The sequence below is a fragment of the Oryzias latipes genome, chromosome 24 (genome assembly GCF_002234675.1).
Source record: "Oryzias latipes chromosome 24, ASM223467v1".
NCBI classification, from domain to species: Eukaryota; Metazoa; Chordata; class Actinopteri; order Beloniformes; family Adrianichthyidae; genus Oryzias; species Oryzias latipes.
In genome coordinates this window covers 23,488,559-23,506,812 of record NC_019882.2, presented here as the reverse complement: position 1 = coordinate 23,506,812, position 18,254 = coordinate 23,488,559, and the positions used below count along the sequence as shown (strand labels likewise).

Genomic DNA, 18,254 nt, shown 5'->3' with positions numbered 1-18,254 from the left:
AAAATTTATTTTAGACACTTTTATTAAGTGTTCAGCTAGGGGCCCTAGAGTGTTGGGAGCCCCAGGCGATCGCCTACCTTTGCCAAATAGTAAGTCCACCCCCGCATGTAAGAAGGTGGCGGTACATGTCCCTGTTGAGTTCTACATTACTAATTAAGATGTCTTTTTTCTTTTTTTCAATTTTTTTTTGTGTACATAGCTTTGATTTCATACACAAGGGGCTGCAAAAAGGAAGTGGAGGACCCCCCACACACACACCCACGCACACGTGCCCTCCCCCTTGCATCATCATCATCGTCGTCGTTGTCTTCATCATAACACGGAAGCGGTGAACACAACAGGCAGCTGCAGGCAGACAGGAGGAAGACAACGCAGGTGAAAGCAGTCTACTGCAGCTGTGCCGTGAAGAAACTAAAGGCCACGTGGACAGACAGAGAGCACGAGCCGACATGGCGCTGATCCCCTCGCAGGTCCTCCGAGCCGCCATCCTATTATCTTACTTCTCCATCCTCTGCCACTACAAGGCTCTGGACATGCCGGCGCACCAGACCTACGGAGGCAGCTGGAAGTTCCTGACCTTCATCGATCTGGTGAGAGAACGCTTTTGTTCGGTTTTGCCCCCCACCCCACCAGAAATTGCAGCATCGCGCGATCTGCAGGCTCGACGCTTTGTTAGTCAAAGTTCAGGTACGGAGAGCTGTAAGGGCCCTAAAGAAGCACGTGTGCCACGATCCACATTAAAGCTGGTGTGATGCATGCTTGTCCTCATTATTCAAAGAATGTAGCCTACTTTAGAAATTCATTGTTCATTTTCTGTAGTTTCCGAATGTGTGTAAACGTAGATATCTTTTCTTGTAACAGTAAGTCTGTGAATAATATGTGCATCAGGTTTCTTATGAGAGAGAAAAAAGAAGTCATTTCTTCAAAAGCAGTAAAGTATCCGGGGGAAACTGCGGGCAGCAATGTTGTCGTTCGGCTTATCCTGTAGGAATCCCCACTGTGAACCAGTGAAACCAGCTTCATAGAGTTTTTAACCCGAATGTCTTTCCTTAAACAACTATGGAACAGGGAGACCCAGATGGCGCTGGAGCATATGGAAAGGCTCCAACTGTTGTTTATTCTGCTGCCTTCAAAGCTTATTTTTTATGGCTGACACGTTTGACAGCTGAGACCCCTCAAAGGTTAGGTTTAAGAGTTCAAATTGCAGTTATTGATATTTTGATTTTTATTTATTTAATTGCTTTCACCTGCTTAATATAAAAAGGCAAGACTCGTGTTTTTCTACGTGAGCCGTGTAGAATGTCTCATTTTTAGGGACGTGCACATTATTATAGAGGGACAGGGGCTCAAAGTAGCAGCTTTGGGCAATTTATTTTTCAAGCCTTCAAACAATATGGAAATAAATGCACATTCAACAGTGAAACATGATCTTTAAAAAAATGTGTGCAAAATGGAAGTAAATGTGAAAATCAGTCCCTCCTCAAAGCAGTAGCCTAAACTTCTGGGGGCCATGTCCCTGTAGACATTACACCATTGTGGGTCAGGGCAGGGGTCATCAACTGATTGCTGCTCACCTGGATCTGGGGCCTGTTTCAGTTAAGTGTAAACTCTGAGTGCGTTAACCCTGAAATCAGGGAAACCCTGGGTTTTCCGTTTCAGAATGGGAGGTTTGTTAAACCAGAGTAAATAGAGTAAGTCAAACCCGTTTCTGAAAGAGAGGTAACTTATACTCGGAGTCAGTGTCCATGGTTACTTACGCTGTGAACCTAACCTGGTCGGGAGCAGGTTTTATCCTCTAAACTCAAGGTTTCTGCCGGTCCCCTCCCCTTTTTAAAGACGAAGCGGTATTTTTCGCTTTAACCTTCATTGCCCACATTTCCGTCACACAGAGACAAGTGACAAGAATGGCTTGTCCTTTTTGGAGGACCCAATAGACGAGGACGCTGCATTAATTCCTAGAGAATTACATTTACGTCGTGCAAGGATTTTGAGAAGACTTTTTTGTCATTTCCCCATACGTTTTTGTTTGAGCGTTACCGTTTGTCGTTGCAGTCAATTACACATATACAATGAAAACAACATTAGACATGTATTGCTATGTAGATGTTTCATATGTCAAATATTGTCAACATGCCTACATCCATGACATGCTCACATTTGACCTGATTGAATTATGTTTTTATACTTCATTTTTAGCTGCTGCCATGTTCTTTTAATTCCTGCAGGATTGCATCTACATGAAAATGAAATCAGGGACATTGAATTAGATTAATGTAACAATTACTTTTTGGAAACACAATTTGCTAGTACTGCTTACTTTCTTAATCCCATATAAACCTATACCACTTGATCAATACAAGGGTAGACATGAGCTCACTTTTAAAAACACAATTGCATGGATTAATATTAAACTTATCAACGTTTGCAAGAGGGGAAGGTTAATAAAAAAAGTCCTCTAAACATTACCGACGTTAAATGCATTTTTCCCCCAGATTGGTTCTGTACACTATGCAGCATTTCATGCATTTACACCAGCAATAACACTTCAAAAGTACACCTAAATATCCCCATTTTTATTTCACACCTTGCGCTATTTAAAAAGTTATTACAGATAGATGACTTTATTAATCCCACAATGGGGACATTTCATTTATCTGTGGCAGCAACACGACATTCAGAAATAATCTATATAATATAACATCAATAAAGGACATCACAAATTACATTTATATTAGATAATTAAAAATATTACTAAAATTATTATGAAAAATTATTATCAAAAATGAGATTCTTATTAAATAAAGAACTAAATATTAAATAAATACAGGTGCAAAAGTGTAAAAAACATGCGGTCTGCAATACATGTAAACTGTAAAAAAACATTACAAATTTTTTCAAAATACAGAAATAACTAATGAAGTTCAGACCAAAAACAAAAACAAACAACTGTTCAGGAACAAAAAACAATTTAAAATTGAAAAACAACAACTACAACAAAAGTAAATGAATCAATGACTAAACAGAAAAACACCCCTGGGACCGTGGTGTCACTTTGACACGGTGTTGTACAGTCTGATGGCTGTGGGGAGGAATGACCTGCGGTAGCGCTCCTTCTTACACTGAGGGTGCAACAGTCTTGTGCTGAAGGAGCTGGTCAGCGCCTCTACAGTTTGGTGTAGGGGGTGGGAGGGGTTGTCCATGATGGATGTCAGCTTAGCTAACATCCTCCTGTCCGCCACCTCCTCGATGGACTCAAGTGTGCAGCCCAGGACAGAGCCGGCCTTCCTAACCAGTTTGTTAAGCCTCTTCAAGTCTCTGCCTGCACTGCCCCCCGCCCAGCACACAACTCCATAAAGGACCACTGAGGCCACCACAGTGTCATAAAAGGTCCTCAGCAGCTGTCTGCACACGCCGAACGACCTCAGTCTCCTCAGCAGGTGAAGGCGACTCTGGCCCCTCCTGTACAGAGCATCCGTGTTGTTGGACCAGTCCAGTCTGTTGTTCAGGTGAACACCCAGATATTTAAATGTGTCCACGACCTCAATGTCTGAACCCTGGATGTTCACCGGTGACTGTGATGGAGAGGACCTCCTGAAGTCCAGGGGCCTGTTTCAGAAAGGAGGTTAAGTGTAAACTCTGAGTGCATTAACCCTGAAATCAGGGAAACCCTGGGTTTTCCGTTTCAGAATGGGAGGTTTCTTAAACCAGAGAAAGCAGAGTAAGTCAAACCCGTTTCTGAAAGAGAGGTAATTTATACTCTGAGTCAGTGTCCATGGTTACTTATGCTGTGAACCTAACCTGGTCGGGAGCAGGTTTTATTCTCCAAACTCAAAGTTTCTGCCGGTCCCCTCCCCTTTTTAAAGACGAACGACGTATTTTTCGCTTTAACCTTCATTGCCCACATTTCCGTCACACAGAGACGGTCTAAGTGACAAGAATGGCTTGTCCTTTTTTGGAGGACCCAATAGACGAGGAGGCTGCATTAATTCATAGAGAATTATATTCACCTTGTACGAGAATTTTGAGAAGACTCAATTTTTTTTCACTTTTAGCTGCTGCCATGTTCTTTTAATTCCTGCAGGATAGCATCTACATGAAAATAAAATCAGGGACATTGAATTAGATTAATGTAACAATTACTTTTTGGAAACACAATTTTCTAGCACTGCTTACTTTTTTAATCCCGTATAAACCTACACCACTTGATCAATACAAGGGTAGTGTTGCAGTGTGTGTGTGCTGAGCGGGGTGCGAGCCACGAGAGACAAGGGGAGGGGTGATTGCAGGTGCAGATGGGGGGGGGGGGGGGGTAGAGCGTGGTATATATTGTGTGTTCGGAGGACGGAGCACTTAGTTAAATAAAGAGAAGGTGTCATTCCCAGAATAACTGTTTTGGAGTCATTCTTAATCCGCTCTGGAGGTTGAGGGTTTCCAACGGGAAGTGAACCCCGAAGGAGAATTCCCGAAATCACGGTCGGAAAGACGAGAGAAAAGAAAGGAGAAGTCTTCGCGCAGCGAAAGGTTCAACATTAAACAAAAGTTCACTTCTAAAAACACAATTGCATGTATTAATATTAAACTGACCAACGTTTGCAAGAGGGGAAGGTTAACAAAAAAGTCCTCTAAACATTATCAACGTTAAATGCATCCCCCCCCCCCCCCCCCCCCAGATTGGTTCTGTACACTATGCAGCATTTCATGCATTTACACCAGGAATAACACTTCAAAAGTACACCTAAATATCGCCATTTTTTATTTCACTCCTTACGCTATTTAAAAAGTTATTACAGCCAATATTTTATAACAATGATTTAAATTCAAACTTAGGCATTAACTTGAGCAGCTATGTTTTCCCACGCTAACTGTCTCTGTTTTGCAGATGCAGCGGTGTTGCTTTTCTTCTGGAATATGTGCTCATATTCACTGTAACTCTGCAGCAGCACGTCAAGTTCAGCTGGCGAAAAATACGCAGACATCTTCTTTTCCATGGTTGCCATTGTGACTCGTAATATCTGCGCTCCATTGATAATGGCTTCTTATAGTCGCGGTGCGGACGCTTAACTCTGAATCAGTCCACTCAGAGTTGATTGACCTAACTCCGATCAGCTTCTCTGAAACAGAAAACTCAGAGTTGTTAATCTCTCGATTGACCAACTCAGAGTTCAAGTTTAACCTCAGAGTTGGTTGAACCTCCTTTCTGAAACAGGCCCCAGGTGTGTTCAGTCAATCAGAAACTGGGCTGATTGAATGCAGGTTATCAGCATCTACGGATTCAGGGTTAGCTGCAAAACAAGCAGGGCTGTAGCCCACGAGGAACACGGTTGGTGACGTCTGGGTTAGGGTGTGGGTATGTTTTTTTCCGTGTAGACAAGAAGGAGATCAGAGAGCCTCTCTTCTTTGAAAAGGCTGCTTAGTGAAATTTTCAGCTCTCAACCGTTGCAGTGGACTCTGGAATTGTGGCATATATTCTCATCAATAGAGTTGAACTAAAATGTATTAAAATTAGATTTGTTGAAAAAGCTGGTGTACTTCTCTATCCAATGAAGACAAACGACAAGTGACAGTTTTGTGACATAATATTTCAGAAAAATGCTTTATTTTAGTCAATGTGTCTGTGTCTTCTACGTAAGCCAAAGTTCAGAGCATAGTGCATCAATTCAGCACATGGAAAGGAATTCTTGTAGACCACAAAATACAAAATAAAACACCAGGTTGATTTTCATAAAAAATTAGACCATGTTTACAACAGGCTCTTATCCGCCTCCCACGAGGTCTGAAGGAATAAGTTTATGGTTTGAAGTACTACTGTGTCGGCTAATCCTTTATAACAACAATAATAATTATTATTATATTAATAATAATAATGAAAAAGCCTCCATCCATCCATCCATCTTCTTCCTCTTATCCGGGTCGCGGGGGCAGCATTCTAAGCAGAGATGCCCAGACTTCCCTCGCCCCGGCCACTTCCTCTAGCTCCTCTGGGGGGACCCCAAGACGTTCCCAGGCCAGCCAAGAGACGTGGTCTCTCAAGCGTGTCCTGGGTCTTCCCCTGGGCCACCGCCCAGTGGGACATGCCTTGAGCACCTCCCCAGGGAGGCGTCCAGGACGCATTCAGACTAGATGCTCGAGCAACTTCAACTGGCTCCTTTCGATGTGGAGGAGAAGCGGTTCTACTCTGAGCTCTCTGCCGGTGACCGAGCTTCTCACCCTATCTCTAATGGAGCGTCCAGCCACCCTACGGAGGAAGCTCATTTCAGCTGCTTGTACTCAGAACCTCATTCTTTCGGTCATGACCACAGGGGAGTATAGGAATGAGGATCAGCTGTTAAATGTATAGCTTTGCTTTCTGGCTCAGTTCTCTCTTCACCACAACGGAACGGTACAGCGACCACATAACTACGGACGCTGCTCCGATCGGCCTGTCATCTCACGCTCCGGTCTTGACTCACTCGTGAACAAGACCCCAAGATATTTAAATTTCTCCACCTGCGGCAGGAACTTTCCACCCACCCAGAGATGGTAAACTACCTTCGGTCAAGAACCATGGCCTCAGATTTAGCGGTGTTGACCCTCATCCCAGCCACTTCACACTCTGTTGCAAACCGCCCCGATGCATGCTGGAGGTTCTGGCTCGATGAAGCCAACAGGACATCATCTGCAAAGAGCACAGAGGAAATCCTGTGATCCCCAATCCAGACCCCTTCCTGGGCCAGAGGGGGCTGTCCAAAAAACTATGAACAAAACCGGTGATAAAGGGCAGCCCTGCCGGTGTCCACATGCACCGGGAACAAGTCTGACTTACTACCGGGTATGCGAACCAAGCTCCTTCTCCGGTCATACAGAGACCGGACAGCCCTCAGTAAGGCTCCCCGGACCCCATACTCTCAGAGCACCCTCCACAGTACCACGGGGGATGCAGTCGAACGCCTTCTCTGAACAGCTCGGAACAGCAGCAAAGACAATGGAGGTGGAAAACATGGTCCCAGACAGCTTAGCTCCTGGGATCACTCGAGCTCCCAAACTCCTCCGAAACGTTAATGGAGAAGCAGACAAAGACAACTGACTCTATCTTTTTCTATTGTAAAATTGTTCCAAGTGGTCTATGAATTATGATTATGCAGTTTTTAGCAAAACTCAAAATGCCTGTTTTGTTTTTTAAGACATATTTTCTGCAGAGCTGCAGGAGCTCATTAGAAATTTGCCTCTGAGTTGTCGGCGGGACTGTTGGTGTGGAACTAACCCTATGTGATGAGTAATAAGTAATCCCAGCATGTCTTTTATTTATACTCTCTCCTACGAGCGAATAAGTTAATGAATCTATTTTTCTGCAAGACAATGCATCAGAAATGTAGCAGAGCAGGCAGACTTTGTCCCGCCCACAACCTTTGCTGTGTCACAAGCCTGAGCTCTTTAAACCGCAGGTTTTAGTTTGCTCATGATCCTTCACAATTTGAATACAGAAATACTCAGAAATGCAGTTTTAATCTTAAATTGTTTACATATGTCCTCCACGAAAGATGTTACAAGAACATGTTAAAAACATGATTCTTATACGAGTGGGTCTTTAAAGGCTGGTTTAGGCAGAGTGCATGGGGGGCAGTGAAACAATGCCGTTTTGGTCCTTTTTTTCAATCAACCATTTTGTTGGGCAAGTTAGCAAATCTAAATGGGGCTTAGTGTGAGCCCCCTTTCATCCACTAACCCGTGAGTTCTGAAAACACCCCGTTTTTTAGGGTTTTGTGCAAACAAGACTGGTGCACTCCGTGTGCAGCCTGCGCCGTAATTGTAAAGGAAACACGCAAAATGCAGCGATTTATGAGGATAAAAAGGATTCAAAGTAATTTCTCTGGGTCTACATCGTCACTGTTGTGGTTAACCTTTCAGCACATACCTTCAGCGATCGCCCGAGTTTGTCTTAGTCCAGATGCCCTGTATTTTCACGGCTCAGAGATCCCAGACAGGCAGCAGTGCAGAGGGGTCTTGTCTAAGGACCTACAATGGTTGCTTTTTAGCAGCAGTGGTGCCATTTCCTGACAAATCTATGCATGACATTTTACCATCTAAACCGAGCATTAACAAAGACATGCATATTAAATGAACAACAAATACAGTACATGGTGGAAATGCATTCATTCCATGTGTCCATCCTGTAACTAACAGGGGGTTAGGTTTTATGATAAAGCAAGTCATTGCTACTAATTTGTATTTTGTTTTTCTCTTTGATGAGCAACAATGTAGTACAAGGTAACCACCAAATAAGATTTTTTGCATGTCTTTCACTCATCGTTTTAAAATTTCAAAAGAATTGGCAGTGAAGACTTAGTGACATTTTCATAAATCACATACTCTGCTCTGCGTCATGTCGATACTTATGTGGCTCCCTTCAGAACTGAACTGAACACGTTTTCCAATGGTAAAAGATTTACTGCTCTAATCTCAGCTCGAAATCCTCCATAAATTAAGCTGCATAGTTTCCTTGTTAGTGTCTTAACAGCGTTGTAAAAACTGAGAAGCAGCATATATTTATCTACATTAACAACATTATAGATTCTCTTCTGAAATTCAATTAAACACTCAACCGTGAACCAACTCTGTGAAAACTAGAGACACAAACACACCCGGCAGTTGTTTCCACAAACAATACAAGCATTCACCATTTCACAAAGACACCATTCTACTGCAGGCAAACACACACGCAGTTTTGTGACTTTTAAAGTTGTTAATGTCAAGGCCTGGGTTTCATTCATCCTATGACTCTCCCACCCATCTAACCTTCAGTTATCTAAAGTGTGATGTTTCGCTTATTTGTGTTTTGCCTTTTCTTTCTATTTGGATCCATCTCATCCATTTCATAATGTTTTCCAAAAGTTCCCATAACAACAAAAATAGAAAAAGAACATAAGCAGAAAGCAGGAAAGCAAATGCTTCCACCAGGAGAACCCATACAATATGATTTCATTTAAAAAATTAAAAAGGTTTCAAACTTAAGCATAGAGTAAAATATGCAGATGTATCTTATAAAAAAAAGTAGCCACAAGAGGGACCGAGCCAGGGTCTTTGTGCCGGCCCCATGCCCGGATAAATACAGAGAGTTGTGTCAGGAAGGGCATCCAATGTAAAATCTTTGCCAAACCAAATATGTGAATCAGATTTATGATATCCATACCGGATTGATCGAGGCCCGGGTTAACAACGACCACCATCTGTGCTGTTCACCGACAGGGTACCGGGGGAAATTGGACTGCTGTTGGTTGAAGGAGATGAAGAATGCGGCATTAGTAGGAAGAGAGAGAAGAGGAAAGTCATGAGAGTTGGACTGAGAGTAGAGACTTTGAATGTTGGAACTATGACAGAAAAGGGTAGAGAGTTAGTTGACGATGCAGAGGAGGAAGGTAGACATACTGTGTGTGCAGGAGACCAGGTGGAAAGGTAGCAAGGCCAGAAGTTTAGGAGCAGCATTCAAGTTGTTCTGTCATGGTGGAGATGGGAAGAGAAAAGGGGGAGGAGTTAACCTAAAGGAGGAGTTTGTTAGGCGTTAGGGCTGGGTATCACTAATAACTTCCAGATTTGATTCGATATGATTGAGGATTATTTTCCGATTATTTGATTCATTCGATTTAATTAGACTTTTGCACATCGTTTCACACATTTAGATTTTATATTTAAAGAAAAATACTAAGGTAATCTTTAATTTACATGGCTACACTTCCAAGATTCCATTTATTATTTAAACAATTATTCCACAACCTGATATAGTTCACACACTTTGAACATTTATTTAATAAATGAGCACATTACATTATTAACACAATAACATGGTTTGTTAAACGGAAGCATCATCTCTACAGCTCACAGACATCAACTCCACAGCTTGGACTATATCACTGTCACAGGGTCTTTATGTGTAATTGTCCACTCTTGTAAAGATTCAGATGGGTCTGCCAGATTTTTTGCCGTGTGACTAGTTTGAATTTGCCCTGTTTGCAAAACATGAGACAAAGGAGCTAGTCCTCATTTATTAAGTGGCAAGTTATTGTCAGATCTGTCGCTCTTGATGTCCATCTGTCACATGTCAAAGCAGCACGTTTTGCTAACTGAAGCATCGTTTTTCACCTCCTCAATGTTTTGGGATGACCACTTTGCTTAGTTCTGTGTTGACAACACGTATCTCAGCTCAAATAAAGTAATTAGACTGCAGAACCCATCATTTTCAACAACACTATATGGTCTAATTATCTTTGCAAATGACAAATTACTGATTGCTTTGGTAATTTTCTGAAAGCTTGCTGCAAACTTGAGGGCATTTTGCTGCCAAATGCCTTTTCTAGTGGAGTTTGGCTGTATGCTGCTCTTGAATTGGTCTAACGATGATCTCGCAATAGATGGTTTCCAAAGTTTGTAGTGTTTCCTCTGTATTTTACCACAATGCGGCAAAGCTTGCATTTGGCTTTTGTTCTGTATACTTTTGTAAAAAAAAAAAAAATCAGAATGGCTGCTTTTCTGTTGATTTGGTCTAAATAGCAACCATTTTATGATTTGGTCTCCTTGGGATATCAAAAAGATCTGTCAGCTTTTTGTGCCTCAATTATTACTAGATATGCCCCGATCATTTCACGTGATCAGAAATTGGGCCTGATTGTGTAGTTGAAGACTCTATTTGAAATTGGATGTTGTCTCCCAATCGATGGGAGATCGATCTGATATTGATTTGTTCCAACTGCCACCGTCAGGCCGGCGGTACAGATCACACAAGGCACGCACCAATAGACTCCAAAACAGTTTTTCCCCAGAGCAGTCAGCCCCCTAAACAAAATATGAACCTTCAAAAAATAAAATCTGTAACAACTGTATACCAATCATGTGCAATATTAGATATGCAATGACTGTTATGTGCCATACATGTATTTAGGTATGTGTAAATGTATATATCCATAGTTTCACATATTCTTCTATTGTTCTTCTCTTTTATTCCATATATTTATATGTATATTATTTTATTTATATTGGCCAAACAGCTGGAGAGCACCAATCCAGATCTGAAATTCAGCAGCTTTTTGTTAGTGAAACTTACCTGTTGTTAAGACGATTGAAAAACATCCTCTGACTTGATGAGAAAGTTCATTTGATGTAGTCATATACTCCATTTGGGTTACTGTGCCGTTTCCTTCTGTCAACAGGTGATCCAGGCCACGTTTTTCGGGTTGTGTGTCTTAATTGATGTGTCTAGTCTGCTCACCAATGGGGGGGACAGCAGGGAGCAGGAGCGGCAGCACAGGAAGCTGATTGGCCTAAGGGACTGGATCATGGCTGTCCTGGCCTTTCCTGTTGGAGCAGTGAGAAGATGAACACACTCACACACACACACACACACACAGACTGCCTACTATGGGCTTTGTTCAGGGAAGTCCAGAGTTCACATCTTCCACTCTATATTCAATAAGATCTTGGTTCTGTGGCAGGATGGGGCTCTAACTCTTCCTTTTTTCTACCTTTCAGTTTGTGGTGTTCACCTTCTGGACTTTGTACCTGTACGACAGGGAGCTGGTTTACCCCAAATTGCTTGATAATTTCATTCCTCAGTGGCTCAACCACGGCATGGTGAGTGATGGCACGGTGATGTCTGTCTGCTTTTTGGATTCTCAAAAGCCTTTGATCCCGTCATGAGGGTAGACATTCAGAAGTCATTGTTTAAAGGGATTCAATAACATAACATAAACTCAATACACATAGGCTACTCTCTCTGCACCAACCAGTCGACCACACGAGCAGTGACCCAGTAGAGTTTCCCTTCATTCAGGTCCACGCGGCCAAGAAAAAAGTTCAGCACTGGGTGTACTTACGTACAACTTTTGAAAAATTCTAATAGATCTTTCTTTCTTTTTGTTTTTTAGATAATGAATCATTATTAAACAAGAAGTAAACATTTGTTTTTTCTAAGTCAGCAGTTGAATGATAAATTTGCTGCATCTTTTTTTAATTTAAGCTTCGTTGAGAAAGCATGTTGAAATTTTACTGCAAAGTCTTAGCCCTGCATATTTTTCATTGTAAATGTATACATTTGTTCATAAGATACTTTTCCTGTTCATTGGGCAGAACCCAAAATGCTTTTTTTTTATATAAGACATGTCTGAAAATGAAAACTTAATTAGAATTTTGTGACAGTATTTTGCCCGTTTTTTTATGTGTTACTGTAATGCAGTGGTTCTCAAACTGTGAGGCGTGCCCCCTGGGGTGTACAAGTCTGGGATGTCAGAATTTTTTTCTGTAGCAGAACATAAACAAACCGTGCTTCCGCATCGCATATCCGCGGGTCTTACGTCACCTAAATTAAACAAATCCTAACTTTGACATTTGAAGACGTTATTATTCTTGTTAACAGCGGTTATCAGATTAGTTGAAGAATGAAGAAAAGCATGTGTTGTGGGATGAGTGTATGTGTGTGCTGAAACCGGTGTCGTGCAGGAAGGGAGGGGGGAGAGCGCGTGTGAGCATGTGGAGCGCATACACCAGGGGTGTCCAAGTCATTTTGGTTCGGGGGCCACCCGTCTGATCCCAAGTAGGCCGGACCAGTAACAAAAAAGCAAAAGTTGGAAAAAATGCCTCAACCAACATGGTAGCCTAATCATTTATTATTACACATTCATTCACAGAGGCAAATGGATCTCAAATAAAATGCATTTCACTTTTTAAAAAATGGTTTATTTTGTGGACTTTTGTGGCAACACCTGCCTTCTTCCTGACCTTTAATGAGCGGCATCAGTGACCAGACTGACATCGCGTGACTAGTTCACTTCAACATAGTCTGGCACTGCAACTAGAGAGCTGACTATGTCATCAGCTGTTGTTGTGTCCATCAACTCAAGAAACTCTGCTGTGACGTCTCTTTAACACCTCTAATAAATATACACAGCTGTATAAATCCGTGATGTCATTGATTTCATCAATAGTGACTGAAAATACAATAAATGACTGGATTCCTTCATTTGGCGGCCAAGTCTCCTCAGAGATGTTGTATCTGTAATTGTAATCCTTGAAAGACTTGTGTTGGAAAAGGTCAACTGCTTTTTGAGGTACAACCCTTCTGCAGCCTTCAGCATTTTTCCATAAGTTCACCATCCGAAAATGGTTTGGATGTTAACAAGGTGTCTGTCACTGCTCCATCACTGATGTAAATGCTGCAGTGAATGCAGACGGTTGTTTTTTCCGTCCAGCTAATAGTTGGTAAATCTTCTCTTTTCTTAACTGCAAATGGTGAAACTTTTCTTTATGGTGAGTCTCATAGTGGTGCTGAATGTTGTATTCTTTGAGCACTGTGACCTGTTGATGACATTCCACGCATGTAGGTTTTGTATTCAGCTCCATGAACAAATAAAACTTCAGGAATCGTTTTTTCTGGAAAGCTCAGCCCTCCACTTTAACCTTTTTTCTTTGTGACAACATTTTGGTCATTATTGTGTCACTACTGATCATTCTTATAGGAATGTAACAGTGGTGAGGCTAACGGGGAACCAAACTGCATCTTACACAGACACAAGCTGTTAATTTTCACTTTTGGCACGTGCAGAGATGAGCTGTTTCACCTGTTTTGCTTTTCCTTTGCTCCCCCTAGTGGCTGAATTGCACATTTTGGTTATTTCTTTAAAAAATCACAACTCACCACAGGAATGTACGGAAGAGGATAAGGGGCAATGGAGAAAGAAAAAAATAAAGGGCATAGAAAATTCTGACTTTAATCTCAGAATTTGGACTTTAATCTCAGAATTCTGCAGAATGTTGCAGACTCCACAGGAAGGGATGTGAAGTGTCATTTCTGGATCCTCCAAAGCAATGACATCACTGTCAATCTGCACAAAAGAAAAATAAATTAGCTTAAAAAAATAATAAATGAGTTTTATTTGATGTCACAAGGAACATATAGAAAACAACAAGTCCAGTAGTATTTCAGAGGAGTAAATAAAAGTGATAAATTTAGCTTCTTTCTTGCTGTGTGCAAACATTTGATATTAATGTACTTGGTGGCCATTTATAATCCCACTAAAACTGGACAAATGTTGTTAATCAGGTGAATGAATCCAAGCGGACTATGAAAATGCAGCTGAGAGAAGATAGTAGGCTACAAAAGAGTCAAATATCTGATTCGGCAGAACTACGGACATAATGATGTAAGGTTCAAGCTTCCCGGTGCTACAAAAAACCCCACCCAAAAGAAAAAAAAAAAAAAAAACCCGCCCTGTAAAAAAAGAATAAACTGTACCCTGTAAAGTTTGTAGCGGTGTCGATAGCTTCGCTAATGTGGGTGCTAATGTGCTTTGAAAATAGTAAACACATTGCTGCGGTTCTCTGTTCCACGAAGAAGAAACGGCTGTTGCCGTGGATACGTAACGGTACTCTGAGGCGTCACGTGACTTCCACCTCCTGAGCTTTATTTAAACTCACGCAGATACAAAACAACAAATTTGTGTTGTATTAAATGTTTTGAAAGGTTATGATTCAGTAACAGGGGGCCGTCGTTTGCAGAGTGTTTGTTTGACAATGAGATAATAAAAAGAGAGAAGGTGTCACGTGACGAGAAAGCTGAAAACTGAATTTTATTGTATTAGAGAGTAAAGATCGGTGGGTATCATGCATAGTAAAACACGAACATCTGTTAAACATATGTAGAGAGTATTTTCTGAAGGCTATAACAAACAAGATTATAGATTATAGGGGAGTTGTTGATATAAACGGGCACGACAATCATTTACAAGATCCAGTTTAAAACTATTTCTTTTTTACTTACCTTCTGCTCTTCCATTAGCAAAATGACCTCCTCTGGTAAGCCTTGAGCACGCAAAAAGACACTTACAGACGTCAGTTTTGTTGGTTTCACTCCTGCAGCTCCTCGGACTCTGCAGTGCTAAAGGAAGTGGCTCACATGCGCCAGTAGTGCATAATTCTGAGATCAAAGTCAGAATTCTGAGTTCAAAATCAGAATTGTGAGACTAAAGTCAGAATGTGTGTGTGTGTGCCTGCGTGTCTGTGTAAGGAGAGGAGAGGGGGTGTGTCGGAGAACCGTAAATTAAAAACAAGGTGTCTCCCCCAAAAGTTTTGGAGTCTTTCTTAACCCACTCTGGAGGCTGAGGGTTCAGAACGGGAAAGTGAACCCCGAAGGAGAATCCGCCTTCGGCCCTAGAGGAAATCTCCCGTGCGTTTCTGACCACGGTCGGAAAAGAGAAGTCATCGCGCAGGAAAGGTTCAACACTTGGATCAAACTGTTAGTACAGCACGTCTGCAAACACTTCCTCATTCAAAATTCAGAGAGAGCCGAGCAGCCCTCCTTTTTCCTCTCCCCTCTGGAGCACCCAAGGCAACGCCTCCTTCCGTCGCAGCGTTGCCTCCATGACAACCGCTGTCACACTAAAGTCCGAAGGAGGTCCGCGGAAGGCAGAAATGCTGCTACGTAGTCCTCAGAACGTCTACGTTTGATAGTTTCAGCATTGTATAGTGTAAATTCAAAAATCGGATACGGGTCACTTTTAAAAGATGATGTAAGCGGGTCGTCAAAAAAATCGGATATAGTCAGAAAATCGGATATGGGGATCAAGACCTGCAGTGGAAATGCAGCCTTAGACTTTCTCTAAGCTTTCACACGGGTGATAAAAAAAAGCCCCGCCAATCTTTGATTCTGTACTGGTCGTCGTTAGCGTGTTAGCATGGCTCCTCTAGGTTTATTGTCTTCGGTCTTCAAAAATTACTGGCTTGTGCAACTTTCTTGTGGACTTTGAAGCAAGGCAACAGTGGTTGAATGCAGTTGGCATTGAATGCAGAGAACTGTCTCCTGGTGATGGGATTTGCAATGAATGTTTCACTCACGATAGATGCTAATACTTTATCCTTATTAGCTATGATGCTAGAGTCATCCAACACCGGTCCCTGTTTTTTATTTTATTTTTTTAATTTGTCTGAATTAAATTACTATATTTCTTTTACAGAAAGATTTTTGTATGTTTAGTTTTATTTGTTTTAAACTTTATTTTTTTATTGAGTGTTTTTTCATTTGTCAGTTTTTACAAACATGGGTAATCAACCACAACATAAACAAAAAAATAAATAAAACGCAACAATTGGGCTGTATTTCTTTGTTTTCACAATCCTCTTAGAGTTTTAGTTGTTTTTCACACATAGTGGCACCATTTTTCCCATCTTTTTTGGAAAATGTCTAACTTTAGTTTTAGTTGAAATGTCAACTTTTCCATGGAGTAAATTGTCCATATGATTTTCACCCGGTCATCCTTTCAGGAGGGTCCACCCTACGCCATTTTTTTGTCACTGCTTTCTTGCTTGCCAAGAGTAATATCCTTACCAGGTAAAGATCTTCATTCAATCCAGAGTCTTCAATGTTTCCTATGTACAAAACTATAAATTTGTTTGGCAGATGATATTCCAAAACACTCTTTATAAAAGTTGTTACAGCCTTCCAAAATGATTGTAGTCTGGGACAAGACCAAAATATGTGTGTATGATTCCCTTCCTAACTCCCACATTGTCTCCAACAAGACTGTGAAGTTTGTAGTTGTTTGCTTTTGATTTGGGGCATTATAAAATACCGTGTAAGATTCTTTCATGCAAATTCCTTCCATATTTGAGAGCACTGTGTGAGACACATTTTAAACCAGTCTTCTTCTGTCATTTTTTTATTGAGCTCAGATTTCCATTTACTTTTAATATAGAGTGATGAATTTTTCCTGTTAGCAGTAAAAGAACAGTAAAATGTTGAAATAACCATTGTTTTGCTGTTTTTATAAGCGTCTGATATTACTTTAGTTATACTGTCTCTTTTTTTTGTTCTAGATTAGGTTTAATTTCCTTTGTAAAAAAGTCTTGAATTTGTAGGTATATAAATAAACCTTGATTTCCCAGATTAAATCTATTTTTTAATTCCCTAAAGCTAAGTAAATTGTCCTCTTTTGTAATTGTGTACCATGCAGTTATGCCATTGTCTATCCAGTGTCTAAATGTTGAATCATATCGATTTGGTTGGAAATTTGGGTCATACGCGATCCAATTGAGTATTTTTCTTTCATTTTGCAGTTTGTATTCTTTAACTACTTTTTTCCATAGTTTTGGTTTAAAGGATGTAATTAAGTCAACATTCCTTTGGTTATAGTCCGTCTGTTTAACGTCTCCTACAATCGTTTGTATTGGTATGTTTATGCTTTTAGTCTCTATTTCTTTCCATCTTGCTTCGTATTCTGGTGTACACCAGCAGACTACTGGCCGCAGCTGTGCTGCATAAAAATATTCTTTCAGATTTGATAAAGCCAACCCTTCTGTGTTTTTTTGGTTACTGGAGGGTGGAAAATCTTATCCTAGGCTTTTTTTCCATTCCAGATGAATCTAGATATGATCTTATTCCAAAAGTTAAACTTATGCTGTGGTATTCCTATTGGTAAAGTCTGGAAAAGGTAGACAAATCGTGGGGTGATGCTCATTTTAATGATTTTTACTCTAGAGCTGAGATCTAAGGGGTAGAGTTGTCCATTTTTGCAGACCTTTTTACATGTTTTGTTCAATCTGATCAAAATTTGCTTCATATAGTTTGTCGATCTCTCTTGTAAGTATGACACCCAGATATTTTAAAGTCTTACTTTCCCATTTCAAATTATAAGTTTCTTTAATCTGTTTAGACGGGGAGTCGTTTAGTGTAAGAATTTGGTTTTTTTCTATTTTAATTTTGTATCCTGAGTTGTGACCAAATAGTTTCAAAAAGTCCATCAATATACACTGACCAAAAATATAAACGCAACACTTTTGTTATTGCTCCCATTTTTTATGGTATGAACTCAAAGATGTGAAACATTTTCCACATACACAAAATAACCAGTTCTCTGAAATATTGTATATATATATATATATATATATATATATATATATATATATATATATATATATATATATATATATATATATATATATATATATGTCTAAATCTGTGATAGTGAGCACTTCTCGTTTGCCAAGACAATCCATCCCACCTCGCAGGTTTGCCATATCAAGATGCTCATTAGACAGCATGATTATTGCACAGGTGTGCCTTAGACTGGCCACAAGAAAAGGCCACTCTGAAATCTTCAGTTGTATCACACAGCACAATGCCACAGATGATGCAAGTTTTGAGGGAGCGTGCAATTGGCATGCCGATAGCAGGAATGTCCACCAGAGCTGTTGCTAGGGAATTGAATGTCCATTTCTCCACCATAAGCCGTCTCCAAAGG

General features: G+C 40.7%; 1 protein-coding gene across 1 annotated transcript in view; it reads left to right on the top strand.

The window, feature by feature from the left end:
- The first annotated feature begins 249 nt into the window (after positions 1-249).
- Positions 250-18,254, top strand: part of aig1 (androgen induced 1) — a 31,537-nt gene continuing 13,532 nt past the window's right edge. Inside the window, exons 1-3 of the mRNA XM_023953079.1 lie at positions 250-590; positions 11,178-11,333; positions 11,497-11,598. Coding sequence (XP_023808847.1) covers positions 450-590; positions 11,178-11,333; positions 11,497-11,598 — 399 coding nt within the window. The 5' untranslated portion in view covers positions 250-449. The remainder of the gene's footprint in view (positions 591-11,177; positions 11,334-11,496; positions 11,599-18,254) is intronic.